General features: G+C 38.3%; 1 protein-coding gene across 4 annotated transcripts in view; it reads right to left on the minus strand.

Annotated features, from left to right (window-relative positions):
* TMEM144 (transmembrane protein 144) overlaps window positions 1–14,808 on the minus strand; it is a 50,519-nt gene extending 35,711 nt beyond the window's left edge. For 2 of the 4 annotated variants that reach the window (XR_012516965.1, XR_012516964.1), the window contains exons 1-5: window positions 14,555–14,808; window positions 12,385–12,553; window positions 9,636–9,758; window positions 7,545–7,644; window positions 5,509–5,589 (exon numbers count right to left, since the gene is read on the minus strand). Coding sequence is in view for 2 of the 4 variants with exons in the window: in XM_010338561.3 (XP_010336863.2) it covers window positions 5,509–5,589; window positions 7,545–7,644; window positions 9,636–9,758; window positions 12,385–12,493 (413 nt within the window). In the remaining 2 variants the exon portion in view is untranslated. The remainder of the gene's footprint in view (window positions 1–5,508; window positions 5,590–7,544; window positions 7,645–9,635; window positions 9,759–12,384; window positions 12,554–14,554) is intronic. The other 2 variants (XM_010338561.3, XM_010338560.3) reach the window with 2 other exon arrangements.
* Window positions 14,809–15,737: the final 929 nt, after the last annotated feature.

Below are 15,737 nucleotides of genomic sequence, written 5' to 3' on the forward strand. Positions count from 1 at the left end.
AAATTAACAGGGATATTCAGGACTTGAACTCAGCTCTGAACTGAACTCTGAATTAAGTGGACCTACTAGACATCTACAGAACTCTAACCCCAAATCAACAGAATATACATTCTTCTCAGTGCCACATGACATTCATTCTAAAATTGACCACATAATTGAAAGTAAAACACTCCTCAGAAAATGCAAAATAAGTGAAATCATGACCAACAGTCTCTCAGACCACAGTGCAATCAATTAGAAGTCAGGATTAAGAAACTCACTCAAAACACAAGATTACCTGGAAACTGCACAACCTGCCCCTGAATGACTCCTGGGCACATAATGAATTAAGGCAGAAATAAAGAGGTTCTTTGAATCCAATGAGAACAGAGAGACAATGTACCAGAATCTCTAGGACATAGCTAAAACAGTGTTAAGAGGGAAATTTATAGTACTAAATGCCCACATCAGAAAGCTAGAAGGATCTCAAACTGACACCCTAACACCACAATGAAAAGGGAGGCAAGAGAAAACCAATCCAAAAGATAGCAGAAGACAAGAAATTACTATGATCAGAGCAGAACTGAAGGAGATAGACACAGCAAAAAACCCTCCAAAAAAATCAACAAATCCAGGAGTAGTTTTTGAAAAAAAATAACAAAAGACTGCTAGCTAGACTAATAAAGAAGAAAAGAGAGGGTTGGGTGCAGTGGCTTACGCCTGTAATCCCAGCACTTTGGGAGGCCGAGGCGGGTGGATCACAATGTCAAGAGATCGAGACCATCCTGGTCAACATGGTGAAACCCCGTCTCTACTAAAAAAATACAAAATATTAGCTGGGCATGGTGGTGCATGCCTGTAATCCAGCTGCTCAGGAGGCTGAGGCAGGAGAATTGCCTGAACCCGGGAGGCGGAGGTTGCGGTGAGCCGAGATCGTGCCATTGCACTCCAGCCTGGGTAACAAGAGTGAAACTCCGTCTAAAAAAAAAAAAAAAAAAAAGAAGAAGAAAAGAGAGAAGAATCAAATAGACACAATAAAAAATGATAAAGGGGATATCACCATTGACTCCACAGAAATAGAAACTACTATCAGAGGATACTATAAACACCTCTATGCAGACTGGTCATGGTGGGTGCACTTTGTGAGGCTGAGGGGGGTAGATCTTTTGAGGTCAGGAGTTCGAGACGAGCCTGGCCAACATGGTGAAACCCCATCTCTACTAAAAATACAAAAATTAGCTGGGCGTGATTGCAGGTGCCTGTAATCTCAGCTACTCAGGAGGCCAAGGCAGGAGAATCACTTGAACTCGGGAGGCAGAGGGTTGCAGTGAGCCGAGATTGTGCCACTGCACTCCAGCCCATGTGACAGAGCAAGACTCTGTCTCAAAAAACAAAACAAAACAAAAACCCTCTACATAAAAAACTAGAAAATCTAGAAGAAACTGATAAATTCCTGGACACATACACCCTCCCAAGACTAAACCAGGAAGTTGAATACCTGAAACACCAATAACTTCTTCTGAAATTTCGGCAGTAATTAATAGCCTATCAACTAAAAAAAATCCCAAGACCAGACAGATTCAAAGCCAAATTCTACTAGAGATACAACCAGGAGCTGGTACCAATACTTCTGAAACTATTTCAAACAATTGAAAAGGAGGGAATCCTCCCTAATTCATTTTATGAAGCCAGCATCATCGTGATACTAAAACCGAGCAGAGACACAATGAAAAGAGAAAACTTCAGGCCATTATCTCTGATGAACACTGATATGAAAATTCTTAATACTGGCAAACTGAATCTGAATACTGGCAAACTGAATCCAGCAGCACATCAAAAAACTTAAACAGAGGTCTAATATCTAGAATTTACAAGGAACTTAAACAAATTTACAAGAGAAAAGCAACCCTTTCAAAAATTGGGCAAAGGATATGAACAGACACTTCTCAAAAGAAGACATTTACATGACTAATAAACATGAAAACATGCTCAAAATCACTGATCATTAGAAAAATGCAAATCAAAACTACAATGAGATACTATCTCAGGCCAGTCAGAACCCTGATTATTAAAAAGTCAAGAAACAATAGATGCTGGCAAGACTATGGAGAAAAAGGAATGCTTTTATACTATTGGTGGGAATATAAATTAGTTCCATCATTGTGGAAGACAGTATGGTGATTCCTCAAGGACCTAGAACCAGAAATACCATTTAACCTAGCAATCCCATTACTGGGTATATACCCAAAGGATTGTAAATTATAAATCATTCTACTATAAAGATACATGCACACGTATGCTTACTGCAGCACTGTTTACAACAGCAAAGTCATGGAACCAACCCAAACGCCCATCAATGATAGATGAAGCTGGAAGCCATCATCCTCAAGAAACTAACACAGGAACAGAAAACTGAACACTGATGATCTCACTCATAAGTGGGAGTTGAACAGTGAGAACACATGAACACATGAACAGTGAGAACACACAAACACACCACAACCTCTTGTGGGGTGGTAGGCAAGAGGAGGGAAATTACAGGATGGGTTAATAGGTGCAGGAAACCACCATGGGACATGTATACCTATGTCACAAACCTGTATTTTCTGCACATGTATCCTGGAACTTAAAGTGAAATTAAAAAATAAAAAATACATAAAAGGACATTATAGATAAGGATCTTTGATTGCTTTTCTTCCAACAAGTATATAACCCTCCAACAAATCACTCTCTGAGACTTGACAGTATCTAAAAAATTGGGATATACCCTCATCACAGAGCTGTGATGAAAATGAAAATGCACATACAATTCTCAGTGTACTTTAGCACAAAATAAAATTTGAAAATATGTTAGTAAAGAGAAAATTTTAATTACCAAATGGATGGGTGAGGGAGTACTGAGCATGAAAAAGAAATCAGGACTACACAATAATTTTGAACCTGTGCAACTAATGCTAGTCATAAGAATAGGTAAGTCAGAAAGAAGAGCCCCAGCTCAGTTAGATCAAGGGAGTTGGTGACCATCAATAAAGAGAAGCTAATCAAATTTATTTTATGTATATGAACATAAAACCAAATAAATCACAAAGTCTTTTGGACCACAGACTTAAAAAAACTTGGTGCAGGACATCAAATGCAAAGTTCCATGGCAGTCTATGAATGCTGTCAAAAGCATAGGTAACTTAAAATAAAACCTGATGTTTAACCCAAGGATTCTTCTTCACATTTTCAGCTTTCCAGTTTCCCTAGATTTGCAATCCCATATATTACATACTTAGTAAAAATTGTGTGTGTGTCCAAAAGGAATGGCAACAAAAGCCAAAATAGACAAATGGGATTTAATTAAACTAGAGAGCTTCTGCACAGAAAAAGAAGCTATCATTATAGTGAACCAGCAACCAACAGAATGAAAAAGAAATTTTGCAATCTACCCATCTGACAAAGGGCAAATACCCAGAATCTACAAAGAACTTAAGCAACTTTATAAGAAAAAAACAAACAACTCCATCAAAAAGTGGGCAAGGGATATGAACAGACACTTCTCAAAAGAAGACATTTATGCAGTCAACAAACATATATAAAAAAAGCTTATCCTCACTGGTCATTAGAGAAATGCAAATCAAAACCACATTTAGATACCATCTCGTGCCATTTAGAATGGAGATCATTAAAAAATCTGGAGACAACAGATGCTGGAGAGGATGTGGAGAAATAGGAACAGTTTTACACTGTTGGTGGGAGTGTAAATTAGTTCAACCATTGCGGAAGACAGTGTGGAGATTCCTCAAGGATCTAGAATAGAAATACCATTTGACCCAGCAATCCCATTACTGGGTATATACCCAAAGGATTATAAATCATTCTGTTATAAAGACACATGCACATGTACGTTTATTGTGGCACTGTTCACAAAAGCAAAGACTTGGAACCAACCCAAATGCCCCTCAATGATAGACTGGATAAAGAAAATGTGGTACATATATACCATGGAATACTATGCAGCCATAAAAAAGGAATGAGGTTATGTCCTTTGCAGGGACATGGATAAAGCTGGAAACCATCATCCTTAGCAAACTGATACAAGAACAGAAAACCAAACATTGCATGTTCTCACTCATAAGTGGGTGCTGAACAAAGAGAACACATGAACACAGGGAAGGGAACATCACACACTAGGGCCTGTCAAGGGTAGGAGGCTATGGGAGGGATAGCAGGGGGTGGGGAAACAGGGGAGGGACAGCATTAGGAGAAATACCTAATGTAGATGATGGGGTGATATATGCAGCAAACCATCACGGCATGTGTACACCTATGTAACAAACCTGCACATTCTGCACATGTATCCCATAGGTAGAAGTGGTAGAACATAAATAATTGATTTGTAAGTTTTGAGAATGTACTTTTTCTAAATAAAGAAGAAATATGGAGAAAAACGATGCCTGATAGACTGAGTAAAATGGCCTTTAATTGTCATTAAGTCAAAAGTAAGCCGTGCTATGTTACAATTTTAGTGTGTGAAGAAATTGTTTTTGAGAGAGCTATTCAAAGCTAAAATTCTGTATGAATTGTACAAAATACATGAAATTGCAGGTAACCAAAAAAATCTCAGGAATCTCCAATTTTATAGCAATTTACATTATTTTTTCTCCAATTGGCCTGGGACTACTCTCTAAGGCACCATTTCAATGACAACGAGATTGTTTCTGAATGTGGCTGGGGAAAAACCATCATTGCTGAAGGCGGGGACATATACTATTCTTTCCCTGAAGAATAAAAAAGTACTAAAATCTTTCTAGGCAGTACTATCCATTAGGCGAAGAACTGACAAGGAATATAAATGGAATCAAGAGGGGAAAGAAGACTGAATTTAAGGTGACCTAGTTCCTGTTAGAGTTTTATCGACTGAACTCTACCATACAGAGATTCAAAGTCATTTCATCCCTATTCATAGACTGTATACAGCTAGACACAGATGCAACCAAAAATGGACATTCAAAAGAGTAAGTGTTCTCACAGGTGAAGGAGTGGCTGTCTAGCTAGGTTGAGAAGAGTGAGTGAGGAGACTGGAAGTGGAATCTAGGTGGTACAAGAAGTGAGTAGTGGGAGAAGAGAGAATCACTGGATACTCCAGGGGCATCAAGAAGCCAGCAGAATGCTTTTTTTTTTTTTTTTTTTTTTTTTTTGCATAGTATGTTTTAGGTTGCAAAATATTTGATTCTCATTTATAAGCTATGTGTTACGATTTTCTACATATTATAAATGATAAAACTAAGCTTCAGAGCAGTTAAATGACTTTCCGGGCTCTCAAGAGTTTTGGAGAGCTAAAGCTGGGGCTCCTACCCCCAAATCTGGCACTTTTTTGTCCTCTAAAACCAATCATTATAAATGAAGAGTCTGAGGAACAAGCATGTGGATTCTATGAAATGTAGGTTTAAAAAATGCAAACAAAAATGTAAACATATCAGGATCCTTAAAAAAGCACTCTCCATGTTTTGAAGAATAGTGAAATCACTAGAAATGACTGCGTACCTTACTACAGATAGCCCAGCTCCAATGTAATTTAGCAGCGGATTTGATACTTCTTCTGCATCCAATCCAAACCAGCCAAACCTGAAAATCCAGAAAGGCACATCAAATTAAATAGCAGTTAAGCTGTTTCATCATAATGGTTAAGGGCATGGACTTGAAGCCAGATTCCTAGGTTCAAATCTTAGCTCTCTCACTTATTAGCTGTGACTTTGGATAAGCTATTTATCTTCACTGTGCCTTAATTTTCAATTCTTTAAATTTAAATTTTATTTTATTTTATTTTATTTTATTTTATTTTTTGAGATGGAGGCTTGCTCTGTCACCCAGGCTGGAGTACAGTGACTTTTTAAAAACTTTTAGGTTAAATATCCCTACTCTGTCATCACCATAAATTTTTTTTTCCTGCCTTGACATTGTCATGATCATTGCCAGGATTCACTGAGAACCATCCAGAGGCAAGAGAAAAGGAGAAAAGAAGGAAATGAAAAAGAAAATAGCAGGGGGTAGAGAATGGGGAAGGAAAGGAAGGGAGAGAATGTATTGGAGGTAAGTTGGTTTTTGTTGTTTTGAGGTGGTTATCATGCTCTGAGTGGAAAGGGAGTCCAAATGGTAAAGTGAGAATAATACCCTACATTCCACCCATTTTCCCAAAATTGATTTGAATGTTAATCTTAATGCTGATCAAGGTCACCAGTCCGATAGAACTTCGTGTAACGATGAGACTGTTCTGCATCTTCGCTGCACAAAAGTACAGCCTCTTCCCATAGGTAGCTACTGTGAACATGAATTGTGGCTAGTGCAACCAAGAAACTGGAGGTTTAATTTTATCAACTTTTAATTAATTTAAATATAAATGGCTTCCCGTGGCTTGTGGCTACTCTATTAGACAGCACAACGCTAGAGATGGGGCTGGCAAACTTTTCTCAAAGACTAGACAGTAAATAACTTAAGCTTTGAGGGTTGGTTATTCTCTTGCTGCTCAGCTCTGCCACTGTGGCATAAAAATAGCCATAGACAATCCTTAAATGGATGGGTTTGGCTGTGTTCCGATAAAACCTTATTTATAGATATGGCTGGGAAACTGGGCCATGGTTTGCCAGCTTTACTCTAGAGCAGGCGTCCCCAAACTTTTTACACAGGGGACCAGTTCACTGTCCCTCAGACCGTTGGAGGGCCCGCCACATACTGTGCTCCTCTCACTGACCACCAGTGAAAGAGGTGCCCCTTCCTGAATTGTGGCGGGGGGCCAGATAAATGGCCTCAGGGGGCCGTAGTTTGGGGACTCCTGCTCTAGAGGAAACAATATGTACTCTAGAACCAGATGACCTGGGTTTGAATCCTAGCTTGCTAGTTGTGACCTACAGTAAGTTACTTAACCTCTTTGTGTATCTACTGTCTTATAAGATAGTGCTTACCTCATGTATTTGTGAAAGTGACATGAGAATGATGCATAGAACATGTCCAGCAAATTGTCACACAATAGAGACAGTTTCGTTTTTCTCTCTCTACCTCTATTTCCTAGATTTAATGCCATACTATATCTTGATCAAATATCTAGATAACTTATTAAGAATTTATGGGCCGGGCGCGGTGATTCATGCCTGTAATCCCAGCACTTTGGGAGGCGAGGCAGGTGGATCACGAGGTCAAGAGATCGAGACCATCCTGGTCAACATGGTGAAACCCCGTCTCTACTAAAAATACAAAAAATTAGCTGGGCGTGGTGGCGCTTGCCTGTAATCCCAGCTACTCAGGAGGCTGAGGCAGGAGAATTGCCTGAACCCAGGAGGCAGAGGTTGCGGTGAGCCGAGATCATGCCATTGCACTCTTGGGTAACAAGAGCGAAACTCCGTCTCAAAAAAAAAAAAAAGAATTTATGGCAAATAGCAATAGAAGGTGGCATATTTGATGCATTTATTTTACCAGATATAAACTCAGTAAGAATAAGATTCATATGTTATTCCTCTCGGTAAGCACTTGCCTTACATAGAATATGGGGCAGGAAATCTTAGTTGAACCAGTTTGACTTGAATTACCTTGAGCTTGCCCAGCCAGTTAAGGCATTAAATGATCCCCAGATTAAGATTCCAAGGCCTAAACCAATGGTTTTGATAATTGGGACAACAGCAATGTTCCCTGTAGATGTAATATACAGAAGAAACATGTTATTTCCAATATAGAAAATACATTTATAAATAGAATTAGTTTTTATTCTAACTTCAACTGCAGTACATGGGATTTAGACAAATTTAGTAAAGCACAGTTTCTTATTTTTTAAGTAAAATAACCACACTTTTGGCATTAATGATTATGACTGTTAAAAGAACTAGGCTTAGGGAAAAATTCTACAAAGAAAAATGTTGAATTAGCTCCATTCCTAACTGTACAGAGGTTTCTCACCCTTAACAAAGCTCTCTATTCTGTGACTCTTCAAAGAAGTTGTCAGTGGTAAATTATCAGTGACCATCCTCTTAGACTTGAACTAGGGCCAATTACTAGCAGAAGTCTTTGGCCCTAAAACAGCCCCAGAATTTGCTCTTTCATGATTGCTGATTATTCTTCTGGATTTCTGGATTTTCACATTTGTTCTTTTATGTTTTGAGGGTCATTGGGGCCCAAATCTGTCATTTTTTTTTTTTTTTTGGTCTCAGTCCTACAATCTCAAAAAGTTATTTCTTGAGGATTCCATGATGTCTTCATCTCTTGATTCTCCTGTTTCTCACTACCTCTTTCTCTGACTGCTATTTCTCATCACTCCTTCCAGAGTAAGGTGCCACCTAAAGATTTTCCCTTGAACATATTTGTCTCCTTACTTTATTGTCCCTTCTGGGTACCTGACCTAATTTCATGATTTCGGCTATTAGCTAAAGGTCCATGTTCCCAGTGCTACAGTTCTAGCCTGGACCTACTTTAGAGTTTTAATTATTTTCCAAACTGTCAAGAAGAAATCTCCAACCAGATGTTCTCTATGGTGGAAACATGTGGATGTTCATGCTCAGAAAATGCCAAGCTGAACCAACCCATCAGTTTCCCTTTCAAGCATGTTCTCTTTCCTATTTCCTCACTGTGTCAATACCACCACCCTCCTAAGCACCTATAATCAAATCTCTACATGATCATTGGCTCCTCCCAGTCTGCTATGTCCTATATGCTATAAGGTACTCCAACCTATAGCACCCACATCTGCAACATATCTCAAATTAGACTCTTTCCTCACTGACATCCAGTGGAACCTGCTGGGTGAACAGAAATGCTACGGTGGCTATAAAGAGCTGCAGGACAGATGGATGCTTAGTCTGTTCCTCTCCCCCATTAGATATGACAATCTTACTGAGGTATAAGTGAGGTATAATAACGTAAATCCTGGTGGAAATTTAAAAGCTAACTCTTTTGTCATCAAACATATGAATATCACTAAATAATTTAACTCCTCAGAGATTCAAATTAAGTGGGTAATAAATACATTTTCATGTTAATTTTTTAAAATAAATGTTTAACATTTTAACATTTATTTGCGTTTAACAAAATTGTTTCTAAAGATCATTGATATTTGGAATTCTCTTTTTTGAAGAAAAAATATTTCTTGATTGACCAAGCCAAATTCTAATTATATAATTTCAGGTACTGATAAGGCAACAGAGAGATTTTTGTTTGCTCTGCTTTTTTGTTAACCAGCCCTTTTGAAATGATAGTATCTTCACACAGGCCTACTTAGGCTAAGTCCTAAAAATGGTATTAGTTGAGATTACTATTTAATAAATATTTTCTGATAAACATGCTAGAAAAAAGGGCCAGAATACATTAAAATATGAGTTATGCTTGAATAGATGGAGAACAATGAAAATAACATGAGTTATGCTTGAATAGATGGAGAATAATTAAAATGTTTTTACTATAATAATTTTCTACCAGGAACTTAAAAGTAAATCATTAAGAGGAACAAATCAGGTGGAACAAATCAGGTGAGGCACCAAAAATATTCATAGAGCATGTGAGGGCAAGAAACTAGTTAATTTCTAGTATCAATGACGAAGGGTTATTCAGAATCACTGTTTGTGCTATTTCCTTCTATTGTGAATGAGAATTGTTTTGATCATGGTGATAGTATAAGTGATATCAGACATTACCTGTTGCCCAAATGCAGCCCCCTAGCATTGCAAAAGGCCAAAACTTTGGGCAATGTAATATCAGATTGACCACCAAGGCAACCAACCATATGGCAGCACAAAGGACCCACTGGAGAAACATTCCTAGAAATAAATAAACTCAGCGTTAGTGGTACAAATTGAATTGAGTAAATCTGCACTCAGGAATATCAATGAGGAGGAATTATAGGAACGGCCACAATTTACTGAATGCCTATACGCCACGGACTTTGCACATTTCATTCTTACGATTACGCTGTATCATAATCAACCCGAGCTCAAAGAGAGAGAATCTGCAATGAAGCAACCTGTCCGAACAGCTGGTGGTTTGTTGAGCTGGAATTTAAACCCAGGTTGACTCCAAGGCTTATACACGGTGGGCTCTTGCTTAACGTTCTTTTTTTCTCCTATTAGACAAATCAAGAATTTTCTGCCAAAGAGTGATGGCAAGACCCAGTCTATATCCTCATTCAGAGGCCACACTGAGTACTCTTGCTGCCCCCAAATATGGTATTAAGTACTTCAGAACAGCACAACAGAATTTAAACCCTTGGGGGCTATTTATACCACCTCTGGGAGAAAAATAGTCATTTATGGCTACACATAGGCCTCATACAGTTAGAGTTCAATGTATATAATGAGTCAGGCATTATAAACCTGAGAATTAGTTTTCTAGGTCAAGGTTGCCCTACTTTCTATACTTTGACTTGCCATTTGCCAGTTATCTGAAGATAACCTGGTGTTATGAGGTGTATCTGCACGTTTCTGAGGCTTCTGCATCATTAAGGATTTAGAGACTGGAAGGATGAGGAAATAGTTGACACTGAAAGAGACACTGAGGCTGTTAAAACTCAATGTATTACTTCTGACACTAACTTTGGAAGATAGCTGCTCTACTTCGATTCCATCTCATGGTGGAGGAGAGAGAAAAATGGCTGCTAATCTCTACGACAAAAGAGTAGAATCAGCCCGGCACAGTGGCTCACGCCTACAATCCCAGCACTTTGGGAGGCCAAAGTGGGCAGATTGCCTGAGCTCAGGAATTTGAGACCAGTCTGCACAACACGGTGAGACCCCGTCTCTACTAAAAATACAAAAAATTAGCCAGGTGTGATAGTGTGTGCCTGTAGCCTCAGCTACTTGGGAGGCCGAGGAACGAGAATCACTTGAACCCTAAAGGCAGAGGTTGCAGCGAGCCAAGATTGTGATACTTCACTCCATCCTCAGTGAGAAAGTGAGACTCTGTCTCCAAAAAAAACCCAAAAAACAAAACAAAAACGAAAAGAATAGAATCACAGAGATGAAAAGAAACTTCATTTTATAAGTTTTTCACTTTACGAGTAAGAAACTGAAAACGCAGAGTTGGTAATATTTGCCCAGGATCACAAAGTTAATTGTGGATGACCAAAAGCTAGATCCTCTACCCACTTTTTTGTTCTTCTAGTAGTTTCCATTCTTGTTCTAACTCCAAAGGAAAAAAGAAGAAAGGCTCTGGAGGAAAATCTATCACATTTTTCAAAAGTATGCTAAGATTCCTGTTTGCGGATAGTTAGGATATTACACAACTAACTATACATTATGTTTGTACTTCATGTTCATTTATTCCATCAACAAATATTTTTGATCACTAGCCTTCAATTTAAAAAGAACAACTTTGTCTTCAGGGCTTGAAAGCCTAACTTCTAAGATCTGACGACAAAAAATGTGTACGAGGAATACAATTTGTCATTCTATTTTCTAAGGCTGAAGACAAAGAATTGGGGAAATAACGCAACACCTGTCAGGTAATAAATGCTGCCAGGTAAGTAATTCCCAACATGTGCTCACCATAAATCTCCAATAACTTCTCCTGGCTTCAATATGGAAGTCAGGTAAATATAAATAACTCTTGCTTCTCCTTCCCCCAAATTCACGTTAGTCCATTGTGCTATAATGTAACATGTGCATTCCTTGAAATCACTCCACTATGCAAAATCATGCAGTAAAAACTACAGAGCATACGGGGAAAATGGGGCTAGGAGAACAACACTTAACCTGATCAAAATGGTAGTACAGTTTTAACTGGTTAACTAGTTAATTACATGAATGCTGTAATAAATAGGGCATTGTTATTGGAAAAGACCAGAAGTTTGCTCCTGAAGTGGGCATCTAAAGGGTTGCAGCTCACAAGTTACTGTGAAGGTGCTGGATGAAGAGTTCTGACAGCAGAAGTGATACTTCCTAACCATATGTGGTGAACTAAGGGAGCTGGTTGATAGTTGAAGGATGTGCATGCGTGTGCATGCATTGCGTGTATTATCACACATCTTTATCCATCTGGATGCAGTTTTCTGTGTTTACCTAGAGCTTTCTCACAGACAAAACTGCACATAAGCAAGCAAAAAATCTGTTTTGCTTACATTGTTCCCTAATATAGCAATCATGTTGAAGACTCATGTTTTCAAAACAACTGTTATTAGTAGAATTATAAATTTCTTCCATTCCCATAATGGCTAACGAGCTTTCCTGACAGTACCCACCCTAGCTTTACCATGAAACAACCTTAATGGTTCTCCTATGATGACTTTCAGACAAGCTGGTGTGGGCACTATCAAATGATTAATATTAAGCTCTATTCATTATGTCTCAAGACCAACACGATTTATTTTTGTAGCTATAATTTTAAAAGACCAAAAAAGAAACTTGATCTTTAAAAATAATGTAAGGTTAACAAAGAAGGAAAAATAATTACCATCACCAGTATCAAATTTTTTAAGTGGCACAAAATTTGAGCCAAACAAAAGGATAGCTACAAAACAGGAGGTGTAACCGAAGGTTAGATCGGCTCCATTACTGCTCATGGTTCCAGCCTTGCTGAGCTCGCTGGTTCACTTTAGACTTGATGTACTTCTCAGGAGCTTCTGAAATAAAAGAAAAACAAAACGCCTGAGACGTGAATCCACGAACAAATTGTGATTAACGTATTTTTCAAAAGTATGCTAAGACTCTTTTTTTGTGGGTAGTTAGGACATCACACAACTATATATTATGTTTGTGCTTCATGTTCATTTATTCTATCAACAACTATTTTTGATCATTTAAAAAGAACATCATTTAAAAAGAACAACTTTGTCGTCAGGGCTTGAAAGCCTAACTTCTTCTAAGATCTGAAGACAATTTCGTACATTACAAAAAATATTCTCCTGTGTAGGTTCCACCACTGCAGAAAGTTTTAGTGGACAACACTGCTAAACTTATTTAACTTATTTAACGGCTCTAGCTTCTCTATGAAGAAAAGGACTAAAACTACAAATAACCAAGAAGTAGACATTTTTTCATAAAGTTACCGTTTGCGAAAGGCCACTTAATACAATTTAGTTTAGTTGCCCGAGTTACACGAGAAAAAAACACCACCAAAGTAATTTTATCACAAGAGGTAAACAGACCACAATACTATCTTGGATTCATATGTTGCACACTCGCCCTTTGGAATAAGCTCTCTGGAATAGAATTCAGAATTATCCAGTGGTTTCTTTTTCATAGTGACAACTTCTTGTATATATGCATTGAATAAAGTACATCTGAAATCACCTTTTCTTGTGATTTTATTTCGGAGTGACAAATACATAAGGTCCATGTATTGTTCCTTATGTGTTCTTGCAGAGAATATTAAATATACAACAACCTAAAAAATGTTATTTAGCATTATTAAGGACAGTTTAATTGAAAACAAGGATCACTTCAAAACTGGTCAATAAACTTTAGCAAAGAAAATGTGTATTTGACATTGTGTGGACTTTCTTAAAAACACATTGCTAGTAAGAAAACATCCTTCATAGGGATGTAGCTGAGAAAGAGACACTGAGGTACATTTCAACATTGACACAGTAACAGTATTGAAGAAGAAAAAATAATAGTTCTACTGTTAGGCTCAAAGAGAGGTCCAGCACTGCAGTGGCTTACATGGGTTATGGCTCAAGCGTCAGCTGAAGCAGGTGCTTGCTGCTAAGTTAACAGACGTGCTAAGATAACAGAGCTGCAACAGGTCAGAGATGCAGGAAATACCTTGAAAAGCTAATCTATGACTAAAAAGACACATGATCGGGTGATAGCTAACACATCATTCTTTCCCTCATTTTAATTAACAACAAGCAAAGCAAAACAAAACCTTCATGTGTACATTGATAAGAAGAGAATGTCTAACATTCAAAAGTGGCCAATTATTATATTGGAAAGAAGGCTCCACAAAGGCCCTAAATCTCTGAAATGGAAAGAATAATTTGAAGTGCTAGAGTGTCTGAGCTGCATTTTGACTACCAAACGAACACCAGTTATTACCTATAGATAAATGAAGTTTATTGCATGCAGCTCTTGAACATTTTAGAAAGCATGTGATCTCATTTCATTGTGAAATGGCAATAACTTACTGTCTTTAAAAAGGCTCTCTCTTTAAAACAATGAAATTTTTGTGGAAAAGAAAAGCAGTATGACTCCATCCAGCACATTTTCCCAATTCTTTCTGCAAGAAACCTAAACAATCTCAAACATTATTTTAATGTTTTTTTCAGTGTCCACTGATATTTTGTCATTTTATTACTTTTGTTTAATTTATTAGTAAATACTTCTCCTTTACGTTTTTTCTAGTAATTTAAACTTCTACGCAGACTTTTAAAAAACTGCTATTTGGTACATTCTGATCAACACTGTTTGTTCCCCTCCAACTAAAATTTCATTTTTAGTTTCATGTTAATTTCCCCAAATCTCCCGGCAAGTACTGCCTGTCTTTGGGCTAAAATTAACAGTGCTTGAAAGTATTTATTCTGAGCCTTGATTTTTCTTTTTAACCATGAGCATGTTTTTGAAAAATCATGAGACGCTCCCCTGCAAAGCAACTTGGCTTTCCTTTGAGTTGCTGTACTCACTGCGTTCCGGGCTGGCGGCTGAAACTCCTTCCTACTCAGCGCTGGCGCGATCCGCCCACGACGTGCGGGTAGGGAGCCGGCGCCTGACTCATTCCCTCTGCGTGCCGGGGCGTCCTGGCCAGCCTCTACTGTCTGCGGGGACACTTTCCCACACACCCGCCGGGAGGAGAGGGGAGGGCTCTAGCCCCCGTGGCCCAGGACGCTCGCGCAGAGCGCCAATCCAGCCCTGACTTCCTGCTGGGACGTTTACCTCCACTTGAGGAGGGTGGAGAGGGGAGGGCTTTAGCACGGGCCACTCAGAGGCCTTCCTGGGACAGCAGGTTGGGGAACGCCTTCCTTCAGTTTCTGTGCTCCAGTGAATTGTCAGGTGGCTCATGAGGAGTCCTTCAGCTCTGAGCTGGTCAACCAGGAAACGAGAAGAGTTTTGTGTATTTGTAGGTGATTATTCAGGGAACTCTCAGCATGTCACCCTCTCCAAGTGTCATAGAAGGAGTTTTTTTTTTTTTTTTTTTTTTTTTTTATTGTTTATGGATAAAATAAAAGGCTGAGAAATTTCACACCATTGTAAAAGATTACCTGAAGTGAATTTTTTTCACTTAGTATTAGAAATTCAGCTGCACCACTGATGTCATTAATGTCTCTTGTGACATCACGAGATTTCACTTCACTAATTCTTTATAGATGCACCCAAGCCATTTATTTGTAGAAGTCATTTATCTGTATTTTTATCTAATATGTATTGTGTCACATGATAATATACATTCTAGGATTCTGAAGCTTGGCTGCACATAACAATGGCCCAGGGTGGTGGCTTTAAAACACAAAACAAAACTAAACTAATATCTGGACCTAATACCAAAGCAATCAAAGTAGAATCTCTGAGTATGTGACTCAGGAATCATTTTCTTTCAGAAGCCTTCCCTGGGTGACTCTAATGTGAAGCTGGGCTTGAGAATCATATTCTAATCAATATTTATCCAATGTTATTGCCTGTAAGAATCACTTGAAGAATGGGTTAAAAATGCAGGCTCTTGACATCTTTATTTAGATTTTAAGGAACTTTGTTCTACTCTACTGTCTGATATGTAGCCACTAGCAGCATGGGGTTATTTAAAATTAAATCGCAAGAAAACATTCAGTAGTTCACTTGCACTGGACACTTTTCAAGTGCTCAGTAGCCAGA

This window comes from Saimiri boliviensis, chromosome 3, assembly GCF_048565385.1.
Source record: "Saimiri boliviensis isolate mSaiBol1 chromosome 3, mSaiBol1.pri, whole genome shotgun sequence".
In the NCBI taxonomy this organism is placed as follows: domain Eukaryota; kingdom Metazoa; phylum Chordata; class Mammalia; order Primates; family Cebidae; genus Saimiri; species Saimiri boliviensis.